Source organism: Rhinichthys klamathensis, unplaced genomic scaffold, assembly GCF_029890125.1.
Source record: "Rhinichthys klamathensis goyatoka isolate OS25496 unplaced genomic scaffold, OSU_Roscu_1.1 h1tg000004l_1, whole genome shotgun sequence".
Classification (NCBI taxonomy): Eukaryota; Metazoa; Chordata; class Actinopteri; order Cypriniformes; family Leuciscidae; genus Rhinichthys; species Rhinichthys klamathensis.
In genome coordinates, this window is record NW_026606557.1 from 1,882,901 (window position 1) to 1,901,600 (window position 18,700).

Sequence of the window (18,700 nt, forward strand, 5' to 3'; positions counted from 1 at the left end):
TTGGGCGAACCTCGTGCAAAAGAAAGCGGCATATTTGAATCCCGAATGATATTTTTAGAGGAATAACTGCTTGAATTGTGTCTTTCGAAGCAAACGCTCGCCTCAGAAAACTTGAAATACAGTGCATGGGTTGAACTGTATGATCCTTTCAAGCTTGTTTTGGAGCTTGTCATCTTCGGTCACTATCTTTGTGGTGAAATAAGCTGCGTGAAGATCCTTCTTGCGTTCCACGAAACGTTACCAATGGAAGTCATGACAGAAGTTGAATTTCAGGGTGAATTGTGTCTATGGTCATTTGCTTGTCTCGTTGGATGTTCAAGAAAATGTAGGAAAGACGACGAGAGACCGTAGTTCGCAGATGGGCGTTGGCATTGCACGGCATAATGCTATTTGAAAACGTAAAAAAATGTGAACACACCAGTTTATTATTGCATTACAGCACTCGAACCTTGATCCCATCTGGGGGGAGTAAACGTGTTTAATGTGCAGGTAAAGAAAGGAGTCTATGCAGCCGATCAGCTTGAAAAGGAGAATGGGTACATGGTTCTAGGTGTTCCCGCAGATTAAAGTCTAGGAAAGTGGTGTGCAGAAGTGCTCACTGAGGCTGATGGCCCGTCAGATGCTGTCGTAGTCCGAGTCCCGTCGGGTGCTGATGGCGGCCCACTCCACCAGAAAGAAGGTCCCGGTGCCCATGAAGCCCACCAGCACCATGATGAGCAGCTGCCATTGCAGGAGAAGGTAGTTGCTGTAGAAGAAGGCGATCGCAGCCGTGATGGACTGCAGAGAAGAAGAAAAACACGACTTCACATACCACAATGAAGTCAATAAAGGTGGGCTTTTAAATTACCGGTTCTTACAATATTTCTTAGCACTCCTTGTGAAGTCGTTTGGAAGTCGTTCTCTTACATTTTACATCGAACTTACATTTTACATCGTTCCCTTACATTTTACATCGAACGGTTCTCGAAATAATCAAAATGCAAACGGACAGACAGACATATAGAGATTCCGAAGCTTCGAATATTCGATGTTCATTACTACCGAAGCTTCGAAGCTCAAAAAATGGTATTCGGACCAGCCCTAGTTTCTGTTACTAGGCTTGAATTTCGCGTGTTGCGCATAATTTGTCTCATTCCCGTAAGTTTTGTGCTCAGACTCAAAGTGCGGCACATAAAGACGCCTCTCAGCACTAAACTAACTCTTTTTCGCTGCTTATTGACCTTAAACTGTCAAATACACACAAAATAATGTCAAAATGCCGGTCTTGGCGAGTATTCACGTCAATACGGTCAGTTATGTTTTATGTGAACAAACAGTTGAGAAGGAAAACGCATGTGTAACAGAATAATGGATTGGTGTGTCGGCTCTTAAAGTGACAGTAGCCTAATAAACCTGCTGCCAAATTATGAGATAAGATTAAAAATATCTATATGGCAGTTTTTCCCCATGTTATCAATGTAAAAATTGTGGCCAGTGAAAATGCTGAGTGCTCGTAACTTTGGAAAACCACAGCAGCTGCTGAGCAAAAAAGTTAATGTCAAGCCCTAGTCACATTTTCAATGAGGACATAAAAAAAATCTCAACGCTCAATACGCCGCAAGAACTTAGGACGAGGTGTAACAGGCCAATTTAAATATAAAATATACGTTATATTATATAAAATAATCCTTGCTATGGATATATTAATGGATTGGAATTGGATATATTAATTTACTATAATGATAAAAAAAAAACAATACATATTTGTTTCAAGTACATGGGTGAATCTCATAAAATATGAATAAATATATTGTATACATGTAAATAAATCATCAATAAATCATATTTTATACTGCCTTTAATTTATTCTGAATTAAATACTGTAACCAAAAAAATCATTGTATCACTGTTTAATTTAATTCATTCATTAAGAATAATGGGAATCTGGAAAAAATGTCAATGTCAATGTAGAAAATCTTTATGGTCATAAATATTGGTTATTTTCTTTGAGCAAAATATTCAATTCTTATTTACTCTCTTGATTTTGGGACTCGTTAGGACGAGTTGAAACTGGAAATTGCAAATATATTCTTTCAATGAATATACATTTTCTATATATATTTTTTTTAAACAGTACATATTTCTTAAATGTTTTCAAGTAAATGAGTCTCATAAAACCTCAAAAATATGAACATATATCACCCCAGAAAAATACATTTCTTATCATTTAAGGTGGCAATAACCTCTATAATGCTCTTTGTAGGACCGTTATTTTCATGCCACAACATTTCTAGTGGTGGAAAAATAATTTTTGGAAAACAAAACACACACATCATAGCATTTTTACTGTCTTTAAAAACAATTAATTACTGTTCAGAACCTAAATAAGACTAATGGGAAAGGAAATAAAAAAATGGGCTTTTAAGTCAAATATAAATTTATTATTTACGTTGTTTTGGGTTATTTTTAGGGCTGGGCAATGATTAATCGCATCCAAAATAAAAGTTTGTTTACATAATATATGTGTGTGTGTACCGCGTATAATTATTTTGTACATATAAATACACACACATGTATACATTTAAGAAAAATGTGTTATTTATATATATATATATAAAATATTTATACAGTATGTACATGCAAATATTTCTTAAATATATACATGCATGTGTGTGTTTATTTATATATTACTAAATAATTAGACACAGTACACACACATATATATTATGTAAACACAAACTTTTATTTTGAATGCGATTAATCATTGCCCAGCCCTAATTTTTTTTATATTTGGGTGAAATATAACCCGGCCATGTTTTCACCCAAACATTTAATTATTGGTCTTTTTACATCAAACTATTTAAAGAATGCTACCAATTGAATCACTGAAGGTTCAAACCTGTACAAATTTAAAGACTGCAAACGCTGGTGCGCTGTCGTCCCGGAACAAGAACCCCACAATGCTGATGAGCTGAGTGTTGAAGCAACTATCACCCAGACCCAGCAAGAAACTGCATATCAGCGCCACCGTCACACTGACAACACATGAACAATACAATAAATCAATGCAAAGAAGCAAGAAAAGTGTAAATAAACATGTCTGGCTCCACTCTCAATGCCTGTTGACTCTTACCTGGGTCGGATAAAAGCTTGCATTTGTGTGCCTTCCTCTGGGGCCACGGGAGCATCACTGGCTATGTTGAGGAAGATGAGGTAGAATGCCACAACATGGGTAACCAGACCCAAAAACACTACCGGGTTTCTGCCATACCGGTTACACTTATCCATGATCCCAAATACTCCCCCTCCTGGTTAAACAGAGGAATCGATCTTATTACATTTGCTTTGGCTTGTTCACTGAGAACAGAAGCACAATAGTTGTGATTCACTGACTTACCAAGTATTTCACCAACACCGATCAAAATGCCAGAGAGGCCGATGAGACCCTTGGCGCCTTCTCCAAACTGAGTCATGGCCCCTAAACACGTCCCATACACCCCACTGTAAAAGGTGAGCTCGAGACCTGTACAGATAGGACACCTCACAGTTCAGCTAGTCTTCTATATCTATCAGAGACAGCTATTCAAAGGATAGTCAGTAGGGTGGACAATATGTCCGATTTCCTACATTACATGATGAATATTTTTACATCACATTAATGGTATATATTATGCACGATATATCGGCCACCATATCGGTATCGGCGGACATATGTTTATTTTTAATGTTATTGTTACTGGCCCGATAAAAAAAGTTGGCCGATATATTAAAGCAGATAAATAGTGGATTATTTCCTTCAGATGCGCACTGTTCGCCATGATGGTTTTGAATATGCTTGAAATATAACTGAAAATACTGTTAAGTGCAACATGTGCAGCGCAAATCTGTCATATAGGCTACATAAATTTATAATGAGAACATTTATGTATTGTGTGCTTGGGACATGGTTTTTAATGGTGAGACTTGTTTTTGTAATCAGGCTGGAAATGGATTTAGATTTATCTGCCAATATATCGGTTATCGGCTTTCAAATATAAAGAATTATCGGTTATCGGCTTTCAAAAATAAAGAATTATCGGTTATCGGCTTTCAAATATAAAGAATTATCGGTTATCGTCTTTCAAATAGAAATAATTATCGGTTTTCGGCTTTCAAATAGAAATAATTACTGGTTATCGGCTTTCAAATAAAGAATTATCGGTTATCAGCTTTCAAATATAAAGAATTATCGGTTATCGGCTTTCAAATATAAAGAATTACCGGTTATCGGCTTTCAAATATAAAGAATTATCGGTTATCGGCTTTCAAATATAAAGAATTACCGGTTATCGGCTTTCAAATATAAAGAATTATCGGTTATCGGCTTTCAAATATAAAGAATTACCGGTTATCGGTTATCGTATTGGCCAAAGTTTTCATATCGGTGCATCCCTAGTATATATCGAAATATTTTTTTTAAGCAGGGGGAAAAAGAAAATGTCAAAATATATATATCTATCAGAGACAGCTCTCCAAAGGATAGTCAGTGGAGTGGACAGTATGTCCGAAATCCTACATCGCATTATGAATACTTTTATATCACTGTAATAGTATATATATATAACAATATAGTTATTTTAATCTTTGTGGCAATGCCTACTTTTGAATTATCCAGTGAACTAAATACTTTACAAAAGAATAAGGTACTTATTATGTTGTCTTTCTATTTGGAACTTGATGGACACATCCCAAAAGATAAGATTATTAATAGTTAATAATAACACTTTTTGTTAATAACCATTCTTGTTCAAATATGTTCAAAACAGTACACTATTACATATAAATATTACATATGTTATTATATAGTATATAGTATTATTATTATAAAACCATCATTAGTATCCAAGAGAACAAATCCCCCTGCTACTAAAGGGGCCCCCCAGGGCTCTGTTTTAGGCCCTCTTCTTTTCATAATCGGCTTGCTTTATCTGTCATCATGGTGTGAACTACCACTGCTAACACACAGATTTACTTTTAGAGGATTGAACTTACCAGAGTATGCAAAGGGTATGCTCAATAAAAGCATCTCTTTGGTCATAGCCAGCTGTATGGATCTCTCTGTTGATGAGATGAGAGATGATGAGATAAGACATCTTAGTATGTTACACAGAACAAAACCGTGTTTAAATCTATGCATTCGTTCTTAAATGTTTCAGTGCCACTTACTGAATGCCTCCAATGCCTGAGAGCCCCGAGTCTGGGATGGACTTAAAAGAGTAACAAGAATAGGAAGCAAGGCAAAGGAACAAAAAGACACAACCTGATATAATTAAACCGGTCCAGATTTGCAGAAGTGCATAAAAATATGTTTGTACTTACACCACATCACAGCTGTCAGAGATTTCTGTGGGGAGAAGTGACTCAGAGGCATCAGCAGGTGCAGGTTCTGGGTCTGGTCGCTGGATCAGGAAAAAGAGGAAGTTTCCCACCAGACTGATGACCGTGAGTGTGATGAAAACTGTCTGGCGGTCCTTATCTGACACCAGCAAAACACGTTTTTCAGCTTTATTCGACTAGAGACCTCAATTATAATTCTGTGTAACCCTTCAGAAATTATTTTGTATAGATGTTTCTATCACAGTATATTTTTGTTACATGAAATAAGTAGGGCTGTCAAATGATTAATCGTGATTAATCACATCCAAAATAAAAGTTTTTTTTACATAATATATGTGGGTGCATTGTGTATAATTATTTTATATATATATAAATACACACACATGCTTGTATATATTTAAGAAATATTTTCATGTATATACTGTATATAGATTTGTATATAATTTATATTATATATAAATATAAATATTTTATATATAAATTATATAATTTTCTTAAATATACATGTATGTGTGTGTATTTATATATATACAAAATAATTATACACAGTGCACCCACATATATTATGTAAAAAAAAAATTTATTTTGGATGTGATTAATCATGATTAATCATTTGACAGCCCTAGAAATAAGCAAACCAATTTATTAATTTCAGCCAAAATTATTGTTACTTTAACTTGTACACACATTACATTTCCATCAAAGTGGCCATAGCTGAACAATATACATCTGTACTCACCTGTTATGTGACTCTTGTTATGCCAGGCAAGATATATGTAGAGATTACCGAAGAATAAGCTGCAAAAGAGAATAAATAAATCATAGTACCTTATGTATTAGGGGTGTAACAATATATCGTGTCACAATGTATCGCAATACAAAAAATGCAACAATATGTATCGTGGATAGTTCACCCAAAATAAAAATTACTGTGTGAGAAAATTCAAGTTTTCATAGTTTTAGTGTCAGTACGACCATATAATGTGGAATATAATGTATAATAATGCAATGGGGGAATATTTGTGGGTCCTGATATTGCTAAATGTCTTATGTTACCAGTAAAAGTGGCCTACATTATTTTAAATACATCTAGTCAGTGAAAGAGTGCAAGCATATTCGTCTAAAATAATTATGTTTTCAGCTTCAGAATTATGAATATTGTTATTCTGGTGTCACTATTGTCCTGTGCTTTGAGTTTCCAGCACCAAGTCCAAGCCTATTCATTTACACCCACAATCCAATACCAAATTTAGCATTTTAATCAACAGTATATTTTTTGTTAACCTTCTACCATGTGTCTTGGAGTATCGCAATAATATCGTATCGTGATATGTATCGAATCGTGACATGAGGGTATCGTTACACCCCTATCATGTACCATTTTTCCTTCTATTAACGCTCAATGTCAACAAGAAGGATGTACCTAAACTGCATCAACGCCCAGAATATCCCACTGTTTCTCCCAATAGTGGAATCTTTGGAGTTGATGGTGAGCAGATTCCCCTGAGCCGTCCAGAGCACTGCAAAAACAAAAATATTAGAGAATGTGTGGCCCTACATTTTATGATTTCATAACCGGACCGATTATGATATCTCACCCGCAGCGCCAATTCCAAGCAACACAGATAAAGTGTAGAATGACCAGGTGTACGGATGAATGAAAACAGCAATATAAGCACTAAAAGAGACCAGAGAGCAAAACCACTTAATCATAAATCCTGAGAAAACGACTAAGTTATGACAGAAAGCCCTTCAGACACTTACCTGTAAAGAAGTCCACTGAAAAACAAAGACAGCTGAGGTCCAACGACAGCGATCACTGAGGGCGCTATGAGGTTCGAGGCAGAAAACACTGCGTAGATAATCGCCATGCTAGAAGAGAGGTGTGAAAAGGATGTGTTGAAAGGTGGGATTTACTGGTTTGGAGGATGATTACAGAATGATAACATGGAAAACACAATATAATAAGCATGGATTTCAGATTTAATGAAAACAACTCGATGCCAAAATTGTTATGATGAATTTGCTTTGATGATCATTAACTATTTCAATGTGTTTCAATATATATTTCTCTCTCTCTCTATATATATATATATATATATATATATATATATATGTAAAAAGTGGTTGTCTAATATGTTTTCTTCCACCACAAAAACGTAGACAATTTTTGCCCGAGAAAAGGAGCCTGTATGAATGAGTGTCATGACTGTTGGGTCACATGACAACGCTGCATTCATTTCTCTGTTTCAAAGTTCGGTTTTCTTTGAGAACAGACAGTCTTTGTTATATAATCAAGGTCAATGTGATTACTGAGGTCCAGAGAGATTGGTTAGACTACAGCACAACATCAGATGACCCGGTTTTCATCTTTGAATCAGCTGTAATAAATCACATTCAGAACGGGTGCAGAGGCCAAAACACGTCACATGACTTTAAGCAGAAATAGAGCACAACCATGGGATTCTGGAAGTAACGGTCCCATTCATTATCTCTTTGGGTATGGGTTTTTATAATGAACTAAAATTAATATATATTTTAAACTGTCATGTTTTATGAACACTACAGCCACTTTTTATATGTCATGTGCCATGTTTAATGTGATGAGCAGTTCCACGCCTCAGAAAAGAGATCGCAGTCTTGTCAGTTCTTGATTTCATAAGCCTTTATTTGCTTCAGATCAACATTTTAATGTTGTGCTTCATCTATGATCCAGATCTGGCTGGCTCTTTATTTAGGCAAGGCAAGTTTATTTATATAGCACATTCCATACACTATAGTAGTTCAAAGTGCTTTACATAGAAAGGAATTTAAAGTCACCTTGAAATCAAAATGGATGATTACATTTTTTTAAAGAATATTGTAGTGATTTATCCGTGCACATCCGTATTTTCTTAATTCATGTGCCTTATAATCTTTAATCAAAATGACTTCCCCTTCCTCTTGCAGCTCATCTCTTCCCTGATGATGCGTTTACTGGTGAGAGGGCGGAGCAACCTGTCACTCACTAGAGATCAGCCAATAGCAAACCACAACCATCTCAAATCCCCATGGACAAACTCAAGTCCCGCCCTACATCTGCTCTTGTTCCAGAATCCGTTTCACTCGGATATACGTCACAATATAGGGAAGAAATGACTATTGCAACTTCCGTTTCATGCCGATTTTACGTTGTTTTTTTATGCCTAATGACAAAGCGAATGAGAAAAATACTTCCGGCACCAATGCCACTATTGTGCTCTATGAAGAAAGTCGCTCTGATAACAGAAGAAAGAAATGAAGAAAACTAATACCTTGTGTAGCCACTTCCATGAAACTCTGTGCTGTTGAAGCTCTTTATCACAGTTTGCTGGGGGGGAAAAGTAAAGATGTAAGTTTGATTGTCATACTGGATGTTTTTTAAGTAAGCCTTGCTGCATCTGATATTATAATATTTACCAGATGGACGTACATTTCACTGTGGTCACGCCAACTACACTTATGAATACATTATTGCGCGTCTATATGAACTTGCGTGGTAGGCTATAGGTGTGTGCGCATGGTGACAGTACACATTTTAAAAATTCATAATAGTTTTCTTTAAACTCCACCAGATTCTTGTTCTACATCTCCCCAAGTACCAGTGTGGTGATTTTGTTGTTGTTTAACTGTTTTATTCTTTAACAGTGATATGCCAAAGTCATGACCAATACTTTACCTCGCTATACAGACCCATTTTAAAAATTCATAAAAAGATAAAATCAAAATGTTTTTCTGCAAACTCCACCAGATTATTGTTCTACATGTCCCCAAGTACCACTTGTATGTTGATTTGTATGTTAACAAAATCACCACAGTGGTACTTGGGGAGATGTAGAACAATAATCTGGTGGACTTTGCAGAAAACATTTTTTTTTATGGATTTTTTAAATATGTGTACCGACACCAAGCACCCCACACCACATAAGCTCATATAGACAGGCAATGTATTTTTAAGCGTAGATGGCGTGACTTCAGTCGCATTTCCAAAGTGTCAAAAACCTACTTCAATATTTCCGCAGGTGCCAAAGGCTGTAAACATCACCATGAAGCCCAAGCCCAGGACGACGACGTTGAGCAGGGTCTTTCCCTCCGGACTCATGTTGGCTTCAAGTCTTTAGCTCGATGACAACCTGAGACTAGTGAACACACAAAAGCATCCGAGTCAAGTGACACCTGACACGAGTGGTTAAAAACACTGACCATGCATTTCCCCCATATGATCACTGCTTCCTCGTGACGAGATCAGACAGCTCTGAGGAGTCTTAAACCAAAGAAGTCCCTGTATATGTGTGTCATACGAATACATCTGAATAGTGAGCTATTAAAAATGATTACTGATATCATTTAAGCTTGTAAATGGAGACCGGTTGCAATAATACTTGTGCGAAGTAAACGTACCGAATACTTGTGTGCGCTGATGTAAACAGCTAATTCATAATGTAAAAGACCTGTTGATCACGACGATTTCGAAATAGGTAGAAACATTCTGGAAGCTGGAAAACGTGAATAAATGTTATTTTCCTGCTTCTCGATCAGGATCTCCCTGTATGTCTGAAATCGAAAATGTCTGTCATGTGACTTCTACCAGCTGACGGTGACGTCATAACCATCCTCCGCGAACGGATTTGTGGGTAGTGTCGTCTTTTCATTGAATATATTTGTTATCAAATAGATAGTTTATAAATGAGTTCAGTTAGATATAATTTATGTTCAGTATTTATTGCTGAATTTGTCTTGTTTTGCTGAATTTTATAGTCAGTAGAGCAACATTGCTATTTTAAAGACTACATTGAGGACTTTTTGATCTCACATAACGGGAACAATATTCGTTATTTAACAACTTATAGGCCTATATATTTATTTAAAGCATTCAAAAGACACATTTTATGCTTAGAAAAAAAACGTAATCTCTTTACATAGCTATTTACAATAAGCACTTAACTCAAAAATAAATTAATAAAGGCCTTCTGAAGCGATACGTTTGTGTAAGAAACATATTTTTGGGTGAACTAACCCTTTAACTAGCAGAATTTGTTTTGATTCAGTCTATTCGCAAATATGAATTGTGAATGTTTCATCATTTTTGAATTATCACACACACACTGTTAAAACTGTTTATAATAAATGTATGAATAGCCTATATGTTTATGTATATGTTTAGTATGTATAGTGTGCCTTGAGACAATGAAAGCTCTGATTCAATTATTATTTTGCACCATCACTCAAAACTGACAACTTTATCAAACGTTTTCTCCACATCTCATTTCTCACATGTCATTTCCACATCTTCACTCCTTACATTGTTCACAACCATTTCTGTTATTTCCTTCAAAACCACACTATCCTCAATCTGTTCATTCAGTAATGAGCCTTCTGTTTATTATTTCAACTGAGAGATACTTTTGATAGTAATAATACAAAAAATATTTATTATGTGTCACTACAAAAAAAAATGAATGAGATTTTCGTCAAAACAGAGTTTGAGAAAAGTACACACACACCACACACACACACACCACACACACACACACACACACACACACACACACACACACACACACACACACACACACACACACACACACACACACACACACACACACTTCTTACTGTCTCTATGAGGATTTGATACACACATTTATTCTGTGTTATTTCAGTGAAGTTCATCAGTATTAATGTACTGAAGAGGAAATAAGAGTCTCTATAACATCTCACTGTTACTGATTTATCGTGCAGCTCAAAGTATTATGGGTAAAATCTCTCTATATCTGTTCTGAAACATCAACACAGTTTCACTGATCCAGAATAAACCAGAAACCCAGGATAGAGCGGCTGTGAATGTGGTCTGGACTGTGTGGATGAGGCTCATTGTGTCAGAGACGCTGTAGAAGGACAGAGTTCCTGCACTGTGATCCACACACACTCCTATTCTTCTGCTGATGGACTTTACAGGGAGAGGAGTGTGTATGTTATTGTGCCAGAATGTGTAACTGGAGGAAGAGCAGAACAAACTCCAGGACTGATCATTATATCCAAACACACACTCAATACCCGATCCCTTCCTGCTGATGCTCTTATATGACACTGATATACACACACCATCTCCAGTCCACTCAATTTCCCAGTAACAGCGTCCACACACACTCTCTCTACACAACACCTGAAGATAATAATCAAATCTGTCTGGATGATCAGGATACGGCTGCTCTGTGTCAGTGCCAGTAATAACTCTGTTCCTCTTAGACAGACGGAGGAGTTTATTCACTGTGTTCAGATCCAGAGTGAGCTGATGGGAATCTGATGGAGAGAAAACACATCAGAAACAGGAATTATGAATCTGTCTGATCTTTTAATGTATCTGAACTCTTCATGAATCAATGTTCAGTGTATCATCAGTGTCTCAGTACAGATGACCAAATATCCTGAGCAAATCCTCATTTACATGATCAATTATAAAACTCTTCTTCATGATTTATTTCTCCTTCTACAGGAAGAACATGAACACATTCAGTGAGTTTTCCTGCTTGTTTTCTAGTGACTCACATTGTAGGAAGTCGTTCCTGGTCTTGGGATTCATGTTGGTGAAAGTGACTGTGGAAATAAACAGACATGAACAGTGTGAAGAGAAATGACAAGATAAAATACATTCATTTCTGAGACATTTCTAATATAATGCTGTATGATATTAGATGATGGACTCATTTCTGAGAGCTGATGAATAATCTCCAGGGGCTTCATTTATAAAACACACACATCGGATTGATCCGTTCATCCGATTGTTCAGATTTGGGATGTTTCTCACACGTCTGTATAAACGAGCGCAGGACTTTACCTCCGTCTGAGATCTTCTTGATCTCCTCTTTGCAGAAATCCTCCAGTTTGTCTCTCAGCTGACGGACAGATTCTCTCATGCCATCAAAAGAGGAGAGAGAACCGAAGGGAACGTCGGGTTCGTCTGTAGATTCAGGAGGTGCTGAGAGAGACTGGAAACTCTACAGAAAACAGAAATCAAAACTCATCTTCTCCACACTTCAGCCAATAACCTGCACTATATCAGATCTGTGCGGCTCTTGTAGACTTGACTTCTCTTCAGTGACTCGCTTCAATCCAGCACTTTCACACAATCAGCTCATTTTTAATGGTCAATTTCCCAGGGCTTTGTAAGTGCGTCTCTTTAAACAGAAGATGATCAGATGAGCGTCTGACTGATGATTATATGATAACACAACACTCGACTGAATCTGACTGAATTCCTGACAACATCTCAGTCAACGGCTCATTCTGCTCTCATGAAATGTTTCTCTGTCATAGCAGGATCTTGCTCAAGTCCACTATGATCCTGTTCTCCTAGATCTCTGTTACCTGCAGGAACTGGATGTGATCTTGTGTGTGTGAAAGCTGCTCCAGCTCAGCGTCTCTCCTCCTCAGATCATTGATCTCCTGCTCCAGTCGCTCCAGTCGTCCTTCAGCTCGACTCACTGCAGTCTTTTCCTGATCTCTGATCCGCTGTGTGACCTCAGAGCGGCTTCTCTCAATGGAGCGGATGATCTCAGTGAAGATCCTCTCACTGTCCTCCACTGCTGTCTGTGCAGAGCGCTGTTACACACACATCACAATCACACAGTGGCTTCAGCAGGACTGACAGAGTCCAAACTGAGACGTCTCACACTTCTCTTCTTCTCCAGACTCACCTTATGAGACTTCACAGCCTCTCTCAGCTGATGAAGATCTTTCTGTCTCTGCTGGATTCTCTGACGGATCTTCATCTGCGTCTCCTTCAGCTGTTTCTGGAGGACAAACCAATGACAGCAAATGACAACTGAAATGTCAACATTATTTCATCAGTGCCCAGTTTTATATGAATCCTTCACCCTAAAGTTTTAATTCTGTCATCATTTACTCTTCCTCAAGTCGCTCCAAACCTGTATGACTTTCTCTCTATTGTGAGACACAACAGAAGATATTCAGAAGAATGTCTCAGCTGTTTACAGAGGCCAAATAAAATATGGTGACACGTCAATAACAGCAAACCTCATTGGTTCTTGCACGTCACAGTCACATGACTAAACACCATGATGTCATGACACAAACACCAGTGAAGTTTGATGTTTCTGATGTCATCATATTTGATTTGGGCTCCACATACATGAGTTTATCAATGATTGATTTAATTTGTGAATCAAACTTTGGCCCTTTTACTTATTTTGGAATTAATATACTACTATAATGGTGAAATAAGTGTGAACTGAATGTAATGTTTTCAGACACGTAATTGCATGTTAATTACTATTAAATAAATAAAAAATATTATAGTTTAAATTTAAATTGAAAGCTTGAATTGAATTGACTCTCTTTAAGTGCACTTAAGTGGCCTTTCATTTCATTAATATTATACTATCTTTTTTTTTTATTATATTATGCAGTTTTTTTTTAAATACACTTTTAATTTGAAGTACACTACACGTACATGTCAATACACTTAAGTGTACTTCTATTTTTAACCACTATTTGTTTAGATTACTTTTATGCTTTTTCTCCTTTTTGGTGCTTGAAACTTTTGTATCTCATTGACTTTCAATGTATGAACTAAAATAGATGAGACATTCTTCAAAATTTCATCTTTTAAATTCCACAGAAGAAACTCAGTCAAACCGGTTTGGACCAACATGAGTAAATGAGTGAGTAAATAAAGACACTTTCATTTCTGCGTGATCAATCTCTCTCAGCTCATACCTGTTTCTCTGTCCTCTGTGCTGCAGTTGATACAGTGTTGTGGTTTTTATGTTCACTCTCTTTACACCACACACAGATGCACTGTTGATCAGTAATACAGAACATTTCTAGCTCTTTATCATGTTTACGGCAGATCATGTCCTGTAGTCGTCCAGTGGCATCAATCACTTTGTGTGGCTTACGAGAGTGATATTCCTCATGACGGTCAAAATGAGTTTGACAGTAAGACTCCTGACACACCAGACAGGACTTGACGGCTTTGTGTTTTCTTCCAGTACAGACGTCACACTCCACGTCTCCAGCTCCAGCGTAACAGTCAGCAGGAAGTTTAGTCTTCTTCAGTTTCTCCACCAGTTCAGCCAGAATGGTGTTTTTCCCTAAAGCAGGTCTTGGACTGAAGGTCTGTCTGCACTGAGGGCAGCTGTAGACGCTCTTCTCATCCTCCTGATCCCAGCAGTCTGTAATACAGATCTTACAGTAACTGTGTCCACAGTGGATAGTCACTGGATCCTTCAGGAGATCCAGACACACTGGACACATGAACTCATCCTGAGAAATTCTGGCTTCTGCCATTTTACCGCAAGAATACAGAGACACAAACACACAACAGCTCAACAATACTCCAGTTTCTGTTTCCCTGAACTGAGGAGTTGAAATGGTTTCCTGCTTGTGTGTTTGAGTGACGTGTTTAAAACAGGAGTGTGTGTAAAGCAGCTTCCTCATTCCTGGTGAAGGAGAGTCACTTTACTGCTGTGTTTATGTGTCCTAGTGGAGTCAAAAACATCGTAATGACGAGATCCGAGAACATGAACCATTCAATCCCTGAAATTCTGCGTTATACAGTAAATTATGTTTTTATGCCTCAATTGTGCCTCCGTGTTTGGGCTTTACTTTCAGTTTTATTTGCGGTATTATTATTATTATTTTTTATTTCAGACGTAAATAATGATCCATATTACAGACAAAAAGAGACACACATAAAAGCTATACATTTATCACCTGTATAGGCGCATAAGCCAGTGAGACCAGATGCTAGAAGAATATCGCACCGAGCTTAGTCCAGGGTTAGTCCAGGGTTAGTCCAGGGTTAGTCCAGGGTTGGTCCAGGGTTAGTCCAGGGTTAGTCCAGGGTTGGTCAATGCAGTGATGATACTTTTTGCCGAGCTCGAAAGCCTGCACATGCACCTGTACATAAGATTTCGCAGTACAGCAGGGCAGTTTGACAAACCCACATTTACAAACATTTGGCTCGCACTACTCCATCGTGGGACCCTCAGTAGCATCCGCAAGGCATCATTATACGCTACAGTTAGCTTTTTCATACTACTCTTTCTGTAGCGCCTCCACAGGTGTGCAGTATACATGGTAGTGCAGTACGCCTTAAAGAGTCTGATTTTGACAGGTATTGAGCACATCCCAAACCTGCGAATCAGCATGTTAGCCTGTCCATAGAGCATGCCACACTGGCTATAGATGTCTCTGTCATCGGACAAGTCTGCAGTCACATAGTGCCCCAAATATTTACATTCATTTGTGACCTTAAGTCTATTGCCTGACAAAAAAAATCAGGAAATGTCAGTGTGGAGTCCTCTCTGCTCCGGGCTATCATGATAGTGCTTTTCTTTGGGTTGTATGTTATATCAAAGTCTGTTCCATATTGAGAGCACACATGCAACAGCTCTTGTAACCCCGCGCTATATGGACAAAAAATAACAAGGTCATCAGCGTACATTAGGTGATTATTGGTACTGTTGCCAACCCTACAGCCCGTTCCAAAGTCATTTAACGTTTAATCCCACCGGTCACAATTGTGACCGCAGCTTTTTTCTTATTTCTGGAAGCTCTAAAAATGTTTTTATTGACTTTGGGCAAGAAATTCAACTTTTAAATGACAAAATAGATTGTCTTGATTAAAATCAATTAATGTCATGTGACTAGTGTGAAAGGTCACATGACCAGATCAGTTCACTTCCTGCTTGCACATCTGGGCTGCGTTCCAGTCCAAAATTGTCATGCCCTTCACTCGCTAACTTCCCTCCGTCTTGTTCACTCGGATGTACGTCATTGCTTACGTTGCACGAGTGCCCACTACTGGCGGAAACTGCAATTGGCTGAATTGGAACGTCCTAAGCCCTTGATCACTTGGAATCAGCCATGCAGTTGATTTATTATTTAAAAAAAAAAATTCCTTTAAGAATTTGTTTAATGCAGCATCCAAATGTATATAGGTGTGTTTGGGTTGTTTTAAATTAAAAATATATATAATTAATATATCAGAGTTGTTTGTGGTGGTGGTGATTAGACGAGATCTGCGGTGACGTCACAATCGTGTTGCATTGTGGTATATGGAGCTGCCTGAAGTGCACATATGAAGTTGTGTCACAAGGTGACGAAATAGAGGCGGAACTAAATAGTCCACGGAGGGATGTTTCCACCCGGAGTGTTTTCAACTGAACACCCAGCCAGCCTTGTATGCATCGCTACCATGGCAACAGCAGCCGCTGATGACAAAGTGACAGCAGGTGCGGCGCATCAAGGGGCTGTTTGATGATTGGGACACACAGCTTTTTGAAACGGATAAAAACAAAGCTTTGGGAGACAAAGAAAAAGGCTAGAGCAGCACGGGGCAGCAGCATGGTGTGAGCAGGCGGGGACCGCGAGCGCAGCAGCGCGCTTCCCGCGACGAGGTGGGCTGAGAGTTTCTGTGGGACAAGCCGGCTGGTGAGATCGACCCGCGGAAAGGAATCCGCTACGAAGAAACTGGGTGGTGTGGAACGGAGAGGCAAAGGAGAAGTCATCTCGAAAGTATCAAGTCCCCTTACCTGGGTGAAGATAAGTACAAACCTTCTACTGGCCGTATTGTATGTGATTTATACATCAAGACATTAGATATGAAGAGAAGTGATACAGGAAAAGGAGACTAGACACCGGAATGAGAAGACAGCTGCTGTGATGCATGAATGATGTCGCTAAATTTCTTCCGTCTTATTGCCCCCACTGTTCAGAAGGAGGAGGTGGGCCGTGGCCCTAAATTTCACGGGGTGGATGAGAGTGACGTGTGTAACTGCTGTGTCCCACCGAGTGTGGTTGAGGTGAAGTGCTGCACGCATGATGTAAAGAATCCTGTCACGTGTTCATCGCCCTTGTCTTGTGTTACAGTCTGGAGGTCTCTGAGGAAGAGATTGAGAGAATGCGAAGTCTGAGCCCTCTGCACCTGCTATACTGGGAAGAACCAACCGTACTCGAATTACTCACTTGCTGTCTAGTCGACGCCCCCTTCACAGTCGTAAGCTTTCTGCACCTGAGTCCTTGGAGCACTCACTGGCTGTCCAGGCGAGGGTCTCTTCACAGCCGTAAACCTTCTGCACCTGAGAGATCGAGAAGAGTCGATCCTACTGAGAGGCTGGAAAGAGTCAACCGTATTGAGAGTACGCCTTTGGCACTGAGAGACTGAAAAGAGTCAATCCGTATTGAGAGTACGCCTTTGGCACTGAGAGCCTGAGAAGGGTCAACCGTGTTGAGAGTCCTCGCCTGCTGTCCAGTCCACGTCCCCTCCACAGTCGAGAGCCTTGGGCATCCGAAGAGCCCGAGAAGGGCTGACTGTATCGAGTACTCACCTGTGGTCCCGTCGACGTCCCCTGCAGCGACTGGATACGGAGGAGGAAGAAGAAGCTTTTTAATTAGGATTACAAATTATTTTAAGTCAATAAAATCTGTCTAAGTTTTACTCTCCTTTGTCTGCTTGGTTTCTGGTCCGCTCCTCAGTGGTACTCATTCCAAAGGGAGGGTGTAGACCCGGTCGACCCTCCCGACCTGTGACAGTTGACTCGCTCCCTCTGTCAAAATCTAGGGAACAAGTGTCTGTCCATATAAACTTCCCTCGTCCACTTCACGAAGAGGAACGCACTTCAAAATGGTGGCAGGGATTCCCCCGAGGGGAAGTGCTTAGGGAAGTTCGCAAGTGCATGTCTAAAAGTGGACTGGAACGCAGCCCTGGAAGAAGATGTCTTCCTCAGACTACTACAAAAAGTAGTATATAAAACATCTTAATTTACATATAGAACTATCATATTTTGTACATATATTCTTTAAAGGGTCTACTGCTGATATATTTTGAGAATTATACTCCTGCATATATATTTTGCTCGTAAGACTTGTAAATTTGTTTACGGTCACAATTGTGACCGGTAGTATAACACAGTGCTTCAATTGAAAACAGAGGTATTGGCTGGTATTGGCAGGTTTTGGCAATCCTACACTGAACATGCCACACCTGTGAGGGGGATGGATGATCTTGGCATGTAGCGTTGCGGTGGAAAGAGAATTGCAATGTTTTACCACACTCTTAACAGAAATGGCAATACAGGTCCTTCTCAAAAAATTAGCATATTGTGATAAAGTTCATTATTTTCCATAATGTAATGATAAAAATTAAACTTTCATATATTTTAGATTCATTGCACACCAACTGAAATATTTCAGGTCTTTTATTGTTTTAATACTGATGATTTTGGCATACAGCTCATGAAAACCCAAAATTCCTGTCTCAAAAAATTAGCATATCATGAAAAGGGTCTCTAAACGAGCTATT

General features: G+C 38.6%; 1 protein-coding gene and 1 pseudogene across 2 annotated transcripts; both read right to left on the minus strand.

Moving 5' to 3' along the window:
• Positions 1–615: 615 nt before the first annotated feature.
• Positions 616–10,005, minus strand: mfsd11 (major facilitator superfamily domain containing 11). Of its 2 annotated transcripts, none has more exons than XM_056251057.1 (14): positions 9,775–10,005; positions 9,380–9,506; positions 8,649–8,704; positions 7,120–7,227; positions 6,954–7,033; positions 6,779–6,875; positions 6,095–6,153; positions 5,338–5,494; positions 5,185–5,225; positions 5,011–5,076; positions 3,377–3,502; positions 3,113–3,287; positions 2,879–3,014; positions 616–777 (listed from the first exon to the last, which is right to left on the minus strand). In XM_056251057.1, the coding sequence occupies exons 2-14, from the start codon at positions 9,473–9,475 to the stop codon at positions 616–618; spliced, it is 1,359 nt and encodes a 452-aa protein (XP_056107032.1). In that variant the 5' UTR covers positions 9,476–9,506; positions 9,775–10,005. The 2 variants fall into 2 exon arrangements, with proteins under 2 accessions (XP_056107032.1, XP_056107025.1); XM_056251050.1 differs by having other exon boundaries at positions 9,380–9,512; positions 9,775–10,003.
• A 987-nt stretch (positions 10,006–10,992) lies between these two features.
• LOC130085323 (tripartite motif-containing protein 16-like) lies at positions 10,993–14,743 on the minus strand (annotated as a pseudogene).
• Between the last annotated feature and the right edge of the window lie 3,957 nt (positions 14,744–18,700).